Source organism: Polypterus senegalus, chromosome 4 (genome assembly GCF_016835505.1).
Source record: "Polypterus senegalus isolate Bchr_013 chromosome 4, ASM1683550v1, whole genome shotgun sequence".
In the NCBI taxonomy this organism is placed as follows: domain Eukaryota; kingdom Metazoa; phylum Chordata; class Cladistia; order Polypteriformes; family Polypteridae; genus Polypterus; species Polypterus senegalus.
This window is the reverse complement of record NC_053157.1, coordinates 144,226,059-144,245,093: the sequence shown is the minus strand read 5'-3', so window position 1 is coordinate 144,245,093 and position 19,035 is coordinate 144,226,059. Positions and strand designations below refer to the sequence as shown.

The 19,035-nt window shown below is 36.2% G+C and overlaps 1 protein-coding gene across 2 annotated transcripts in view; it reads left to right on the top strand.

The window, feature by feature from the left end:
- The window catches only part of corin (corin, serine peptidase), a 184,325-nt gene that overhangs the window by 22,283 nt on the left and 143,007 nt on the right, over positions 1-19,035 (top strand). For both annotated transcript variants that reach the window (XM_039751395.1, XM_039751396.1), the window contains exon 3: positions 15,185-15,583. In XM_039751395.1, the coding sequence (XP_039607329.1) occupies positions 15,185-15,583 (399 nt within the window). The remainder of the gene's footprint in view (positions 1-15,184; positions 15,584-19,035) is intronic.

Genomic DNA, 19,035 nt, shown 5'->3' with positions numbered 1-19,035 from the left:
GTCTTTTACAGCGCTCTGGAGGAATTCTGGCCCACATCTTTGCAGAATTGTTGTAATTCAGCTTTATTTGAGGGTTTTCTAGCATGAACCGCCTCTTTAAGGTCATGCCATAGCATCTCAATTGGATTCAGGTCAGAACTTTGACTAGGCCACTCCAAAGTCTTCATTTTGTTTTTCTTCAGCCATTCAGAGGTGGATTTGCTGGTGTGTTTTGGGTCATTGTCCTGTTGCAGCACCCAAGATCGCTTCAGCTTGAGTTGACGAACAGATGGCCGGACATTCTCCATCAGGATTTTTTGGTAGACAGTAGAATTAATGGTTCCATCTATCACAGCAAGCCTTCCAGGTCCTGAAGCAGCAAAACAACCCCAGACCATCACACTACCACCACCATATTTTACTGTTGGTATGATGTTCTTTTTCTAAAATGCTGTGTTCCTTTACGTCAGATGTAACGGGACATTTGCCTTCCAAAAAGTTCAACTTTTGTCTCATCAGTCCACAAGGTATTTTCTCAAAAGTCTTGGCAATCATTGAGATGTTTCTTAGCAAAATTGAGACGAGCCCTAATGTTCTTTATGCTTAACAGTGGTTTGCGTCTTGGAAATCTGCCATGCAGGCCGTTTTTGCCCAGTCTCTTGCTTATGGTGGAGTCGTGAACATTGACCTTAATTGAGGCAAGTGAGGCCTGCAGTTCTTTAGACGTTGTCCTGGGGTCTTTTGTGACCTCTCGGATGAGTCGTCTCTGCGCTCTTGGGGTAATTTTGGTCGGCCGGCCACTCCTGGGAAGGTTCACCAATGTTCCATGTTTTGCCATTTGCGGATAATGGCTCTAACTGTGGTTAGCTGGAGTCCCAAAGCTTTAGAAATGGCTTTATAACCTTTACCAGACTGATAGATCTCAATTACTTCTGTTCTCATTTGTTCCTGAATTTCTTTGGATCTTGGCATGATGTCCAGCTTTTGAGGTGCTTTTGGTCTACTTCTCTGTGTCAGGCAGCTCCTATTTAAGTGATTTCTTGATTGAAACAGGTGTGGCAGTAATCAGGCCTGGGGGTGGCTACGGAAATTGAACTCAGGTGTGATACACCACAGTTAGGTTATTTTTTAACAAGGGGGCAATTACTTTTTCACACAGGGCCATGTAGGTTTGGATTTTTTCTCCTAAATAATAAAAACCATCATTTAAAAACTGCATTTTGTGTTTACTTGTGTTATATTTGACTAATGGTTAAATGGGTTTGATGATCAGAAACATTTTGTGTGAAAAACATGCAAAAGAATAAGAAATCAGAAAGGGGGCAAATAGTTTTTCACACCACTGTATATGCAGAGGATTTTCATCTCAAATGTCTGCTGTACTCTGAAATGCATAAAGGATTCTACCTCCTATTATTGCTCTCTTTCCCTGTCTTTCCATTCCTAATTTGACGTTGGGAGCATGCGCTGATTACAGTGTGTTGCCACAGTACCTACAGGACAAACCACCCAGATTGGGACCCAAATGCAGCCATGCAACGAGTGACACCTCAGCACCACACTGAACAGTATGAGGTTTTTTTTAGAGTGTCAGAAGTGCCAATCCTGCCTGCAAGTTGGGGGACCTGCTTACAGGGCTGGATGCAAATAAACATCATACCCAGGTTGTAGCAATTGCAGGTTAAGGGCCTTGCTCAAGGGCCCAACAGAGTCGAGTCACTTCTGGCATTTACTGGATTTAAACTGGCCTCAGAGCCACCACTCCACCCTAATTTGTCTGTTATCAAAATGACTATTGTTCGTCACTTTAATCAGTACTCTTCTCCGCCCCCTCGGGTCAAGTATTGGTCTGTGGTGACATTCCTTCTCTCCAGGATCACTCTACTCTCCCTCTTCTGTATAGCAGAGACTTTTGTCCTCAGGCATCATTGTGGAGACCTGGACGTTTCTCTCCCTCTGGAAGTTGTCTTTCTATAACCTGGTAAATTCCGGCATTAATAAGTAGCCGTCTTCAATTCAGTTGGCGATGGACTTTATGGCAAACGATTAAAGACCTGAGGACCTTTTAATCCTGCAGTCCAGGCTTCCTCAGTCTATTTTTTGGGCACAGTGCCGCCTCTGCTGCCCTCCCTCATGTATATCCTGGTTCCTTCCTTAATTATCTTTCTGATTTTACTTTTCTTCACAGGGCATGGTGGGGGATCAGGTGTGGGAGTGTTTTACCCCTTTTTGAAAACAAGTTGTGATTTTTTTATTTGTATTTACTGTCTGGTGTACATGAAGGGGTCCTTCAGATCCATGCCTACCTTTTTCCTGTATTATCATTATTATTATTATTAGAATTTTATAAAAGAGTGTCTAATTTTGTTCTATTTAACTTTTCAAATTAGCACTGTACATTAAACATTATTGTTATTTTCATGGGCACCATGTTGATAGCAACAGTGCTTTTGCTAGCTACGAGTATGAGCATTCAAGAAACCCTCCAAAATGTGCATTATAAAACCAAGACCATTGATAGCTTAGTGCTGAAACAGCTTAAAGAAAAACAAATACATAATGGGTTTAACTGTTGGACAACCTCGATTAGCCTGAGAATTGTGATTAATGTTCTGGCTGTGACAAAATAATTCAATTGACATATGTGTTTCAGACCTAAGACTGTTTTCCTTAGTCCGTTTAAAGAAGAAAAAAGAAAGAAGTGTAAGATATGAATTATAGTCTTTTTGTAGTGCAAGCCATTTGTACACATACCAAATAGTGTAATCTTTTCCTTATTTCTTTTCCTTAGCAATTGTTTTTCTATGATTTTTAAAGTCTGTTTGAAATTCAGAAATGACATTAGTGTTATCAATTAAAATCTTATGTTAATATATCCATCCATCCATCCATTGTCTAACCTGCTGAATCCGAATACAGGGTCACTGGGGTCTGCCGGAGCCAATCCCAGCCAACACAGGGCACAAGGCAGGAACCAATCCACCGCAGGACACACACAAACACACCCACACACCAAGCACACACTAGGGCCAATTTAGAATCGCCAATCCACCTAACCTGCATGTCTTTGGATTGTGGGAGGAAACCGGCGCCGGAGGTAACCCACGCAGACACGGGGAGAACATGCAAACTCCACGCAAGGAGGACCCGGGAAGCATATAATATAATGTAAATATTAGAATTAATTGTATTACTTGTTTCAATAATTAATAACCCTAAATCGAGGGAATGTTTAGCAAGGATAGAAGACCATACATTGATAAAGTAGTTTGTTTTGTATTCTTAGACCTCAGGTGTTTTGAGAAGTGTGCAAGAAAGTGACCGAGCCTGAAGCCAAACCTAGATTCCTAAATGTGTGAAAGTTTTGAGATAATACAGAGGCCAAAACATTAGCCTGGATACTAACAACACTGGAGTCATAAGTGTGGCTATGGAAAACGAAGGTGTAAAATACTCTGTGATATAAGCAGTTCTTAACCTTTAAGGAAAGATAAGAAACGGTGGTATTTGTTAAGAATGTTTTGGCTTACACATGGCGTTCAAAGAGCCTGGATAACATTTCATCACCCAGGCATGCTAGTTGTTCCATTTCCTCACATAATCAATGTACAGGTTTGATCAATCCACTTTTACTCATTGCAGGCTTCTTTAGTAAGTATATGATTTCGATCGAGTCAAAATAAACTCTAAATAAACTCCTGTGTTGTATATTAAAATACCAGACAATGCCATAGCATTGTTGAGAGAGGAATGAAATAAGATGTTACTTGAAATAAATAGGACTTGACTGATACAGAACATGGAGGAGATGACTCACACCTAGAAAACGTGTTACATGATGTGGGTATATTTTAGTTAGCACTGTAGTCATTCCAGATTTATTTATGCACCATACAAAGCAGATTTTTGTTTTGTAGCCAATTGGTCAATGATTACAAGAAAAATGTATGCTGTTACACCTAAAGCCTAATTAGATTTTTAATTTTATAGCATAACCCTTAATTGAATTCAAAAGTAAGTATGAAGTTAGCTTTGTAAAAAAAATGATTGGTACTTTATTAATTATAATGGGATATTCATAATGGAACTTTCTTAATGCTATTGAATTCAGTTGTGGGGGTCACTGGAGCCTATCTTGGCAGCACAGGGCAAGAATCAGTATTGGATGGGGTGCCAGTCCATAACAGAACCCAGTTACACAAATACCCCGACTTGCACAGGGCTAGTGACTTATAGAATCATCAGTTAACCTAACATGCCTGCCACTTGGAGACTGGAGTAAACCTGGAGTACCTACAGGAAAATCACATAAAGACAACCCCATACAGACAGCGACTGCTGGGAATATAAACCCAGGATTCTGCATTTGTACAGGTGCAGTGTTAAAGGCTGTATCACCATGCTGCCCATGGAATGTTAAGCAGTGTAAAAATATTATATAACTATCTTGTAGATGTCCAAAAATGTCATCTGGCTAATACACCTTGCTGTAAACAAATACAAAATAAACGGCTTTAAACAAAGAGACGGTAATAAGGATCCATATGTGAAAAAGTAAACAAAACAACAAATTTGTGCCTGCTGGCTTCAATATTTATACTATTTATATTAATATTTATTTGTGCCTGGAGAGTCTACCCATTGATGCACAAGTCACTTTGGAAAATAACGGATTTATAAACTTTTACAGCAAAAAGAAGCAGGCCAGAATGTGTTGATTGTTTCTACCAATCAGAGTAGGTATTCACAAGAACATTGTCCATCCATCCATCCATTATCCAACCCGCTATAGCCTAACTACAGGGTCACGGGGGTCTGCTGGAGCCAAACCCAGCCAACACAGGGCGCAAGGCAGGAAACAAACCCCGGGCAGGGCGCCAGCCAAGAACATTGTGTGTAATAAAACATAAAGATATGCCTGGTGCCAGCCTTGTGATTTTAATTAGACATTCAGAGCTCCCAGTTATGAGAATCAAGATAAGAAAAGCGTTCTCCAAATGTTGAGCTGAAGGAGTAACAATCAAAGTTTCTGTAAATGAGATCTGTAACTGTAAACCTGAAGGGTGTTATGATTCTGTTGTATTTTTAAGTCTCAGCACTTTATTAAAAGCATGAACAGTTTTTGTAGCAAAAAAAAAATGGTTTATTTATTTATTTACGTTGCTTATTATTAGAAACTAGAAACTGAATGAAAGTATTTTTTGTCATTTTTGGAAGAAGACAACAGGCTCTTAATCAAAAAGGAGTCTATAGTTATACCAATAATTTCACCAAAGCTATTAATAAAAATTATGCTCATTCAAGATTAAGCTTTGACTTCTAAGTCAAAGTAGAACTCAAAACAGCACTGCTGCCCATTGCAAAAAAGGTATTTTTTTGTAGCAAAAAAGAAAAAGGACAAGTGTCTTTGTACCTTAGGGAGAAGAGAAAAGCCAAGCAAAATGACACCTTTTATTGGATACCTTAGGGAGAAGAAAGACATTTTCCTATTAAACTGGGGGACCTAATCCCTTTTCTTGTCGGCCACCTTGTCCTGACTTTTTGATCTTAATCAGTTTTTTGCCATTAAGTAACAATGTAATGTGTCAGATCAAAATTACTGAATATGTCCTTTTCACATTATAGTAAAATTAAAAGCAATCATTAACTTCTCTGAACTTATACTGTTAGGAGCTTACAGTTCTGGGCTAGGAGAAAGGAACCTGATGTAAAGTATAACCAGCATCCTCTTAGTTTAATTTATTGGAAACTTAGGCATTTTTGAATTTTATTATTTATTAATAAACATAATATTAAAGTAGTGGAGTGGTTAGTGCGGCTGTCTCATGGATCCAGTGGCATAGGATCATATCCTGCACCAAGTCAATAACTGCTCAAAGTTTGCCATTCACCTCATGTTTGCATGGGTTTTTCTCTGAATGCTCCCATTTTTTTCTCCCGATCTAAACTGTATTTATTTTTATACAAATATATTGTGTTTGATCAAAAAGAATTACTTTCATGAAAAAGAGCAGATTGTTAATGTATCTTTCTAAATGCACAAGCTGAACAAACAAACAAACAAAAACCTTTAAGACTGGAGGGAACTGGATGATCTGCAGAACTTTCATGGTGGGGTTTAAATAGAGGACATGAACAGCTTAAAAAAACTTGAATTCTTTCATGAAGAATCCTTTTATTTTCTTATGTAAACATTTGATAAGGTGTTAATGCAGGTTGTTGCTCTTAAGTGGCAGACCATCTAGTATGTCATCAAGGTGATAACACGGGCTCAGCAGCAACACACAGAGAGGCATCCATAGCATGATGTCATCAAAGACAGCAAAAATATCATAAAATAATACAATATATAACCTAAAAATACCATATGACAAAAAACTATACAAACATAATTCAAAATCATGAGAATGTAAGTGTGTGTGTATGTATACTTACACATGTTTATTTGTTTAATTCGATAGATAGATAGATAGATAGATAGATAGATAGATAGATAGATAGATAGATAGATAGATAGATAGATAGATAGATAGATAGATATAGTGAAGTGGGGTCTTCCTGTCAAGAAGGTGGCTAGGATAGTAGAAAGCTCTGCAAGGTGAAATCATAGAAGAAATCTGTGGACAGAATTCTACACAGGCAGAAAGAGAGGTCCTGCACATTTCAAATATGGAGCACAAGGGCTTCTAGGATATGGTACATGGTGTGCCATGGAGGTTCTACTCGAATGCAATAGAGAGACAGGTGGCACAGTATTAGTGCTATTGCTTCGCAGTAAGGAGATCGTGGGTTTGCATCCTTGGTCCTCACTGTGTGGAGTGCAAAGTGCTTTGAGTGGTTAGAAAAGCACTATATACATGTAAAGAATTATTATTAATATTATTGTTGGTAAGTATAGTACAATTCAGAGTCAGATATGACCTGGCCAGTATCACACCATGTTCCCTTAGGCTTGTATAGGGCAAACAGCCCAGCAATTGACAGAAATGACATCATTAGAGAGAGCAAGGCCACAAAGGGTTGGCAAGTGTTTGGGACATTTCCTGGATGACATAGTCCAAAGCATTAAGAAATTGGATCATACATTTGAGATTGGCAGTAGGCTCTGTGCTAAAATTCAGTCTGTTTTGTGGCAGCACACACTCCAGGAATGGAAAAACTCTGGTTAGATGAGAGACCTCTTGCTTGACCTATCACTTCAAAGATATCTGAGAGTTCAAGATCACTATTAGATGCTAGTCATAGGGTGAAAAGAGGACTTTCTCAAACCCCAGAAGAAATCCTAATCATGCATTTAAAGCCATGTCATAGGTAGAGGTAAACTAAGTTTAGCAACACTAGACGAGTTGGGACAAAGGCTGAACTGGGAGGAGGAAGAGGGCCCAGGATCAAAAGTGAGAAAGAGTATGAGAACTGAGGAAGGAGTAGACAGGAAGGGAGAAAAGGAGCAGAAGTCAAAGACTGGCTGTAGTTTTCCTTTGGATTTGGATTTCCCCTTGTTTGGGCTTCTTTGTGTGCTTCTTTCATCAATAAATTCACAATTTTGCAGACTTCTCCCCTCTGGTATCATATTGGGTTACGGTGGGTTGCTGTTCCTGTCAAAATGTGTATATTTAATATTAGCTTATTGTTTGTCATATGCTTGGGATGAAATAGATTTTTTTTTATAAATAAAGGTGTTTTCTCCATTTTGGTTACATAAAATATTGGATGCAAAATTGATTCCATTATTTACTTAACCATGTTTAATGTTTTCCTTAAGAAAGAGGTTAGTGGGTGAGGGTGTTATTCAAAATTGTGTTTTGTCTACAAAAAGTTTACTCTCAGAAATGACTGAAGCTGGGCTACTGTAGGGATGTGTATGCGAGAGGAGGAGGAAGCAGTAACTCTCATGGCTGATTAGTTCTTTCACAATGCGAGGCCTAGAAAATCATAGACAGGTGTTCCTCCCCCATTCCAAAGCCTCCTAAGTTTCAGGCATACATAACTTGTGAAATGGTGTTAAAGAGAGTGTGATGATGCAATCACAGTTACAAGAATTAGGAGCGCAGCATTTCAGCATTTGGACCGAATAGTAGTATATTCTGTCTCTCTTTGCCACTCATTTTCTCTTTCATTATGGTAAGATAGTTCCTAAATTTATGCCCTACATTTTCTTGTTTTATCATTTCACGCCATTTGTTTTTATTTTTTGTAATCTTTTCATTTGAACACAACAAACAGTATATCAAGAATTGTTTGCAGTTATTTAGAGTTTGGTGTTTCTCTCTTTATGAATTCTTACCTGATGTTGGTCTTGTTTAAGTCTGATTATAATATGATTTTAGATTCTCTTATTACCCGGCATGATAATGTGCCAATAATTTATATAAGGGGAGGCTTAGTTGTGCAGTAAGTAATACAAATGCCTCAGAATCCCTCTCTCTTAGGTACAAATGCAGCCTTGTCTGTGTACCATTTCTACAGCTTCTTCTCGCAATACATAAAAATACATTTGGTTGATCAGAAACTGTAAGTTGCGAGTAAGTGCACTTTGTGATTGACTGTTGCACTATAGAGTTGGTTACTGCCTTGTAGCTGATGCTGCTGAGATAGTCTCTGCCCTTATGACTCTGTGAAAGAATAAGCAGGTTAAAAAATAATCAAAACACATTTTGCTTCAGAACTTACTTGACTGATTTGTCTTTTATTTTTGTGATTCAAATGTAAAGTTTTTCAATTGTTGAATTCTGTACTATGTATTAATTACTAAATACTGATCTTATACAAATATAAGATTTAGAAGAGATGATGTTCACTTAGTCAGGAAATTAAAATGCTATTTAAAACTGTGCTGCTGTCATTCTGTAATTAAAATGAATTAGAAATTAGTTCTGCTGCTGTAGCCATTTGTGATAGGCATTTTGCTATACTAATTTTAACTGTTGCCCACACTTTCCTTTACCTAAAAGTTTACCCACCTGATATCAAGGTTGTGCCTGTGTGGAGAACAAGAAACGGACAATGTTTAACATGGCCGATGATAATGATGCAAGCCAAGATGCTAATATTTTCAAGTTACAATTTACTGGTGTCAGTTGAGGTATCTTGCAGACTACATACAGTAGATCTATATAGATGAAATACATTTTTTCTGATTTATTTGTGCACTATAAAATATAGTCATTTCTCCAGTTAATAACATTATGCACATCATTTTGTTCTACTACTAACATGTCCTCTGTGTGTGCGAGATTATCTCACCTGTTTATATATTTGTAATAAATATTTATTTCTTCACTCTGCTTTACTTCAAACTGCTTTACATTTTAAGGAAAAAAAACTTTTCAGACCACTATGCAATATACATTTTGATTTTTGTTTAAATATAGTGCCTTATAGTGTAGATGACATCAGTAGGGCACGTATCAGTTTGAAGGCTTTGGAATGCAGTTTCAGCAGTAGTTACAGAGGTAGCAACAAAGTGTTCACACCATAGAGTTTATTGACACATACAAATCATTTACACAGTTATGACAGACAATAACTGAAGATCTTAGTAAGTATGAAAATTCACCAGTCCAAAACATGTAGCACTGTTTGTTTTGTCTTGGTAGAGTGATACTGTATATTAATACAGTAATTTAAATAATGTATCATTGATAATATTCATAAATAATAACAATATTCAAAGTACATTTGAATATCGGCAACCATACAACCTAATAAATGGTGATGTGTAGTTTCAGTTGGCACACAGACTTGTTAGTTACTTTAAATGTCTCTAGTTAAAGCATCATTTGTGGTCAGCTTTCTTCAGAACAGGCCACATGCCTGTCTCAATATGGCTGCCGAGCTGTGCTCTTCATTGTGTTGTCCTTTTCAGTTCATGGTGTGAGATGGTCTTTCATCAGTTTGGTAAGAGGGAAAGGGTGAAGTAAAGCAACAAATTTATAGGTTTTCTGTCCAACCCCTAGAGCCAATAGGGCGTCATGGTTCTTAAAGGCTTCTGATACAAGCCAATTCCAAACAGCCATACTTCAGACCAATGGGGCAAAGAACATCGTCACACGTGCCCCCAAAACAGTATGTTAAGGTAAAGCTTGGCAGTTAGACAGCCTGGCTTTCTTGTGGGGGTTGACTGAGAGACTTTAGCAGAGAAATATTAGCCAAACTTGTTTGAGGCACTTCCCCCAACCCTGTCGTAAAATTCAAAGAGACTCATTCCTTAAAGGGGGGTAAACATGAATGCTTCCCACTAATGTAACACTAATATTACATTGCTTTGCCTGTGTTACACATAAAGACATAGAAAATATTTATCAACTTGTATGCAAAATTTCACATCACAAACTGCTACATAAATCCCTTCCATTTGGAAGACACAGGCCTGAAATAAGACTTGATTTTGACCACATTTGAGAGTTGGTGAGATTGCATTCTGCACAAGTCTCCCAATGAATATTTCATATACAAAACAGCTGTTGTAATATCAGGTTTGTTTGCACATGTAACTCACTATGTGGTGACATATAATTTGTAATTTAGTGATTCATACAACCCCTTTAGTTGTCTTCACAAAGGTAACATTTCAGCAGTTTCACCATTTGTGTTTTACACTGCACTGTTGATGGCAAATATTAGTTAAATTAACCACCTATCCTGTTCATAGTGATGGGTTCTCATATAGAAGGTGACCATTACATTTAGGGTTCTGATCACTTACTCAGTAAGGTTGGAGTGAGGATGTTAAGCAGTTGTTAATTTCCTTTGTCATCCCTTCAACATGCTCATAGATCACCAGTGACTGAACTGAAGGAATTTATCAGACTATATTCTGCTCATTGGGTAGGGATGTCAGGTCACAATAAAAAGCCAAAGAAAGATTAAGGGTACAGCATTTTATGTGATATTTCTCTGTAATTCAAAATAAATTGGTATTAGAAAGATCTTCCTGGTCAGAGAGAAAGGAATAGGTGCCAGCTAAGTCACACCCAGCATCTCTTTCTGTTCATAGTTCATAATGTTCATTCTGTTGTAGAAAAATGGATAGACTGATAGCTGGGTTCTTCTACAGTGAGCAGATGCATTTTTCAAACTCATTATTTTGTTTTCATTGGGCCAAGGTATCCACTTAAATGGCTACTGTGGAAATATAGGAAATATATGGATAATACAGAGATGCAGCAGGACCTTACAATGTACAGTATGTGACCAGTTCTATCCTCGGGGAGGCCACTGAACTCATAAACACTTAGGGATGGTTGATACGCTGCAGGTAGTGTCTAGTGTGGAAAGAGGCAAAGTTGATCACGAGATGTGTACTAAGGCCACATGCAAATGACACACACCAATTCACCTGATTTTTAGGGGATCCATAACAATATATTCAAAACCATATTACTACATCCGTCCTGGAATTACACTTTCAAACAGAACTCTTCCAGTCTTAAAGCTTGTTTTATTGAGTGTTTTCCTTAATGTGATAACATTTTGTATCTTATTATCATATTATAGTTGTACAGTACATATCACTAGGTGCAGTGACATTGTCCTTAGTGAAGAATGTTATACAAAAATAAATGTAATTTTATGTACACCAAACTGATTAACAGGGAAGATGTTTCAATGAATTAAATACCCACCAAGAAATTATAGATGTTATTAGATGTTCATGATGCGTCAGACTTCAGGATGTGCACATGGTAAGAGCAAGGGGCTAACTGCTTTGGTGGCTTCTGTTACAACCATCTGGATTTCTTCTTCCAACTTATGCTTCTGTTGCTGTAAACAAGCCACTCTTTCCTGCTCCATCGGTACATAATGCAGGCCTACATTCATTCATTCATTTTCTACTGCTTATCTGAGAGCAGGTTAATTTTATAGTCAGGGCAGGTAATATATTGGTGAAGTGTATCTCTATGTGTGATAATGCTGTTGGCCACCATATTTCCTCAAGAGTTTTGTCATTCTGTGCATTTCTAGAGTTCAGTGAAGGCATTAGTAATCTGCAGTTTTCATCCCATGCTACATATGACTCTTTGACATAAGGGACTCTATCAGACTTGTCACTTAAGCAACCTCTGCACATGCTCTGAGTGTGATATGGTAACTTTAGCTTCCTGAATTTGTGTTTTGCAGTGCACACAGGATGTCCTGCCCTTCCACGTATCTTTCTAAAGACATGTTAGTTAGGATTTTTAATAACAAGATCAAGAAAAATGTTTTGCTTACTGGAGCAAATGTTTTTCCTCATATGGATAATCAAATATATTGCAATCCCTATTCAAACCTAATTACTGGGGGTGGGGTAGGACTATTTGAACTTAAACTACTGGACCAGCTACTTTGGGCTGTCATCGTATTGTGGTCCATTTTAATAGCAACAGGCTTCAGGCATGTTAGCTCAAAAGCCAGACAATAAAGTGAAAGTCAGTGGAAAGTTACTTTAAGTATATCAGCACTGTCGTGCATGTACTTATGTGCTTTCATGTACTAACAGTAAAATATTCCTATCCAGTACAAACAGAGCACCTTAATTATCATACTGATTAGTTTAACAAATGCTTACAGGTTTCAATTAGATGTTATTAATACAATTGTGCTCTCATGGGATTACAAGCACAGCTGTTAAAGTATTTTTGGATAAAAATATATTTTCTGTATTTAAAAAAAATGCTGTTGTTTAATTATATTTTTAGTGTAATATGCCTTTGTATATATAAACATATGTAGCTATGGTGGCATTTTACTTGTATAACTTTCATATCACTTTCATTTTAGCCACACATTTACTTATTTAATTGGTTAGCATTGAGTGCCTGTAGTGAAGGGTTTTAAAATGTGTCATGGTAAAGATAAGGACATGGTTTGTGCTATAGCAAGCAAAATTAATTAGATAAAAAATAAATATTAAATTACCAAATAAAGGTCAACTTACCATATATGCTCTCAAGCAGGTTGGCTTCATATCCAAGATGACACTGGTAAAGGTCTTTTATACAAACGAAGGTGCAAGGACTTCTGCCAAATGCACCACACTAATTCCTCTACAGACCATAAAAAAGTGATCTGTGTCCTCAGTGTATCAGTGTACTGTAAATACAAACATTCCTAAAGAATACCCTGACAGATTCAGGCTGCATATACAGTACACCCAGCAAGTGTGTGATTTCTATTTAGTATGTTGTGTACATCCAGAAAAAAAAAATAATGGTAAATATGTACAGTTGTGCTAAGATTAAACTGTGTTCATGAGGAACATTTGTGTTGTGTTTTGAACAGAATTGTGAAGCACGCTTATCACAGAACACTTTCTTATTTCAGTTGTCAACCAACTAATTTCAACTCAGTCAAAAAGCACAGCTGTAGATTCAGTATTTTTCATTTATTTATGGTTTGCTGGAATAGACAATAATAATTTGTCTACTGTTTAGTCAGGTACTGTGAGTATTATTATACATCTTTTGAGAATAAGGAGCAGCATTTAAGCAGTGTTTTGTTTTATTATTCTGAAAGTTACCACTAATACAATATGTAGATATTCTCCCTTGTTAAAAGACTAATAACTGATGGCATATGATTTTGTTATTGCCATAATTTTCTATTTTGGCAAAGTTGTAAAGTGCCTAAAGTTGAAACTCATTATATGAGCAACAAAGGTATATTTTTATGAACTTGACCTGCAAATCTAAAAGTAAAAAAAAAAAAAAAATGACTGTTGAAACTTCTTCTGGAAGCATGAAAAGGCATCATTATCTAATTAAAATCAGTTCAGAATTGTGGTTTTGTTCAGGAAACCAAACCGGTTATTTAATATAATTTTCTCCTGACAAAGTGATTCACTTTTATGGCCAGAGCATTTTGTTTTAACAGAAATATAGGCGGCACGTCAGTGAACACTGTCAAAATCTTTTCACAGCCCTTCAAGTTTAAAAAAAATGTAGAAACAAATGCCAAACATCAGAAATTCATCCAAATCTACCAGGGTATACATATAATCAATATTTTTTTGCATTAATCCACCCATATGTAAAGAAAATCTTAATGTTAAAAGATTTACATTTTCATTTATTTGCTTAGCAGACACTTTTATCCAAAATAACTTACAAAAGCAGTAAACAATTGAGTAACATTAGGCTAGGCCCTGTAATATTAATTACTGTATTATTTTATTTTTCTCCACCTTTCTGTAGAACTTTACATCTAAAGGTGAGACGGTTTATCCCTAAAAGTTAAACATTATACTAGAAATCTGGCAACAGCTTTGAATAGGGACCATGCAGCTAACTCAGCTAGTCATACTGTATTTTTTCACATTACAGTACAACTTGTAATATTTCTACATTCAGAGTAAAAAAGCAATACAATGATTTTTATTTTTTATTTTCAGACAGTCTTACAACTAACTGTTCCCAGTATGTGGAAAATAGTTAATTAAGATCTTAATTACCGGTAAACTTACATTTGGACAATTACATTAGTCAATGTCTATGAAAGACATTTTAGATGTTTCTAAATAATGTATAAGTTTTAACAAAGAACAAAATGGAAATTAATAGCCCAGATTCTTTCAGGGTTGTAACAGAGAGTTAAAATGTTTAAGACATATTTTGACTATTTTCAATAGATGATTTTTTGTAGATCAGACCATCATGAATTGGGCAATGAATGTTTAATAGTCTAAATCGTTTCAAATAATACTATAAGAAGAAAAATCCCTCTATTTTAAAAAGAAATCTTGGGAGGGAGACAAGACGTGATCTTCTCGGAAGACAATTTGATGTCTGTGAGAGACACTTTAACATCACACGAGACAAGGCAGTGAGACAAATGGAAAGCTGCTGTACAGGCTTTTAAATGATCGACGCGCAGTGCGACAAGCAGAACACGCACCTTGGCAGCAGCAGCCCAAAGCCAGTAGCTGATCCGTTTGCTTCTCCTTAGCGTGTCCAGTTTCCCCCCTTCACAACGCAAGCGGCAGAGACACGAAGTGGCTGTAGCGTAGTGTGCCTTCGGGTGGGCGGAGAGACACTTTGATTTATAGTTTTAGGTTTAAAGGTTAGTAAAAATTACTGTAACGTAAAATATATCTCTACAGAGTGATTTACACTCCATATACAGCAAACTCTGTGTCACTGTTGCTTCTCTAATCAATAAAGTACACGGTTACAAAAAAAATGAATGTTTTCTTTTCATCGCTATTAATGCTTTTTTCTTTTTGTAGGTATATTAGGAAAAGGTTTCTTTGAGCCGAATGCAAACAGCAATCCATCTGTCAGTGATACTTCAGACATTACTTTTACTAGGAAGTTTGAAAGTACCACCTTTGGGGCAGAATCAGAAAGCAACACCCAGATGGACTTATCAACATCAAACAGCAAAGATGGCCACAGAGAGACTGACCTCCTCATACCACATACAGAAAGCACAACATCAAGAAGTGGTTTTCCTACAAACGAATTCACTGTAGGGGATTCAGAGCTTTTTAGCACTGAACAAGACAATGGCCTTTGGGCCAGAAAGGTGTCAACAAACTTGACAGACTGGATGATGTCGCTGTCAACACTAAACCCAATCATTCCATCTACAACTCAAGAGTCAGTGCCAGTGCTACAGGAGAATGGTAAGGAGACTAGATCTTTGTTTTTTAATTTCTTTCATAACATAGATTAACCTTTCTTTCTTTCTTTCTTTCTTTCCACAAATATACTACACCACCCTGTGTTAAACTTTCATATGTCCAAATTACTTAATTTGAGTTCTGAATTTTTATTCCATTCATTTCCGGTCATTTTAAGGAAATGTGCTAGGGTAGTGTGTAATTCTCAGGTGAGGGTGTGCTATAAATTTGCTGAGCATGCATAATATCAGATGATTATTATATTTTGGTCCAGTGTTTTCACAGAAATTTGAGTAGTAAAGTCACGCTAAAATGTGCGGCCATGAATGTTTGAACGTTTTCTGAACAATTGCCATCTGCAGATTAATTTATGCTTGTTAAGAACCTTAAGAAGTTTACTTTATGACATAGAAAGTACAGTCACATTAGAGGAAATTGAATGGATGGATGCATTTCATACCTGACTCTGTTAGCCAACAAAAACACGTTTAAAATGACTGCTATTACTGAGCTAATTTCCTTTCGCTTCTCTCTTCACCTCTTAACCTTTTAAATTAAAACCATCTTTTGGAAACAAAAGATGGCAAACATTATAACGGTTTGTACACTTTGCTCTCAAATCATTCGCACAAATCGGCATGCTTTGTCACTTTATAAAGCTGTTTTCTATGACTGTTCAGGCACTGTGGACTTTGGATATAACGTGCATTTTCTATAACTGAGAGGCCATTCTGGGACAGAATGGGGAAGGAGTCTACTACCGAAATAGAAATTACTGTGCTCTTGGGCTTTGTAATTATGGTGTGTGCTTTTATTTTGTAGCAGCCAAGAAAATGCACGTTTGTCAGGTAGTCAGAGTTAAATTGTTTTTAGTAGTAAAGGACCAAAACTGTAATTCACCTAAGCAAGAAAGAGAAGGTTATTTTTTAGCATGATTCCTCAAATTAATGCTTTTTAAGTATTGAGAAGAAAATTAAGGTCTGATATATTTTGCTTTAGTCTTCTTCAAAATGTTGTAACCATAACAGAAAGAGTAAAGTGGTCATAGTTCAAAAATTTCTGAATAAGCAACCTGTTATTCTAAAGATGGTCAACAGTCAAAACTTTGTGGGGGGAACCAATACTGTATAATAATACTACAGTATTTTTCATATGATAGGTCAGTGATACACCAAGAACAAGTATCAGGTTTAATTTTTTATCAACTCCGGGAATTTAGAAGCAATGCATTTTATTTGTACTTGCATAGCAAAATGTACTGCTTCTAAATTCTCACAAATGGCGCACCATTTATGTTAGCTCTCATGCAGAATAAACCTACAAACACAATAGTTCATTTTGCACGCAATTGGCCGTATAACAGCTAAGGTGGGAAAAATGTATTAATATTTGTGGCATATATTTCCCAGTTTTACTGCGAAAACTGAAGATTCTTGATATCTACGTATTTCCACATTTAAAAGGATTGACTCAATTGTTATGATTATTAGGTACAGTACAATATTGCAGAACTGAACAGCAATAAATAGCTAAACATTAAAAAACACAGTATAATAGGATTAGCATCTAAGTATCATGTTGCTTACTTATTGACGTATCACTGGCCATTCCCACTTTAGTCATTATGGAAGCACGAATGTTGTCAAACATTATTGTTATGGGTGCTATTTTTAACCCTCACTCATTTCATTTAATTTGTTTAACACAAAATAGGATTGTTGTTCAAAATACAGTCACGATCACACTGAACCACCCTTTAAAGAAAAGACATTATTGCATTTTCAAGTGATAACTGTGTTCAGTGGATTTTGGGAACTTTGAGAAAAATGAGAAAATATTCAGTACATGTGAATATCAAAGAGGATGGAAGAAAGGATGATTGCTGTGTGCAGTGTAAAATAATGTCAATAGAAAAATAAAGAGTACACAGTTAACATCACCACAGTAATGCCATCTAAATCCTTTACACAGGTAAGTATGAAAATATCTATTGCTGATGCTCAATGTAATCAGTGTATAAGAATCACTGAATTAACAGTTCCTGTTAGGAGAAATCCATGTGGAGTCAGGATAAGCTCTGATCACTAGAGACTCTGAGGTGCAATAGGCAGGTTTGACAACTGTATATTATTTTAAATTAACTCACGTTTCACAAACTTTGATTTGGAATATAACTGGGCCTTCTGCTTTTCAATCCAGTCAGTTTATTAATTGGGAGAGAATTTCATGTTGTAACTGATTTTTTTTTTTTTTTGTTAGCACAAACTTTCCTCTCAGTTTCTTATAGATATTTTGTTTTATGCTGGTTTATATTTGTTTTATGTTTCTAATTAATTGAAATCACTTTGCAGATGTATTTTCATTTGGACATTAAAGAGTCTTTTTCTGTTGATTATTGTCAAAAGTGCAAAATTCAAACCACAGTGTTTAAATATAATATACTGTAGTAATAAAGTGTGAAAACTTCCAAGGGGGTGAAAATTTTTAATAATCTATCTATCTATCTAATAAAAAGTTTTAAAATTTGGAATGACAAAGTTTTGTGAAATTCGTGATGATTTATCTCATGACTTATCCAGTGTATCGCAATATGGAGCAAAAAGAAATAGTTAACATCTATTTTACCCAAATTCAAGTTGAGACAATGTAGTGAATTTTATTTTAGATTAATTTTAAAGAGTTGTTTATGCACAAAAGCTAACAGTAAACCATAATAGATTCTGCCGGTGTTTCTGATCTGAGTTTATACTAGGAGTACAAATATTCCGCTTTGCAACTCTGCAATGACTTTGTAGCTAAATAAAGGGAAATTGGAATACGATGGACATTCAAAACTTTTCTGCACTATTTTAAAATTCTGTTTACTAAGAATTTCAAAAACAAAATTACATTACTTTTTTTACATAGTCACCTTCCTTTGTGATGCAGTTTTTCCCAGTGTCATACCAACTTTTTAATGCCCAATTACTACTCCTCCCGCCTTCACCATTTTACAATGAAAATACAAAAGTGCAGAAACTTTTTAAATGTCCCTCTTAGTTTTGACTATTTGCCATCCTTCTGTCAAATGACAGATGTCTGCTTCTCACTACCTTCTTAAGGGTTCACTGACTCCTATCCATTAGTTAATTCCCTTTTGAGGTGCTGATTAATCTTATCTTTTAAATCGGGGATCTCTTTCTCATTCTCATTTACTTCTTATATGGCCTCTTGTTCCTTTTTTTCTACCTTTAGTCTCAACCTTTTTATAATAAGCTTTAGCAAGTATGAGTTAAAATCATAATGGTGGAACCTTACAGAAATCCCTGATTAACTTGAATGATGAACTAACCCCAGTTTGATTAGTTTAGCAACACATTTGGTCTGTTATTCTTTATACCGCAAAAACAAAAATATTTAATGGTCTTAAAGTATAGAATATTTTCCACTCTAGTCTTTTGTCAGACATTATGGAA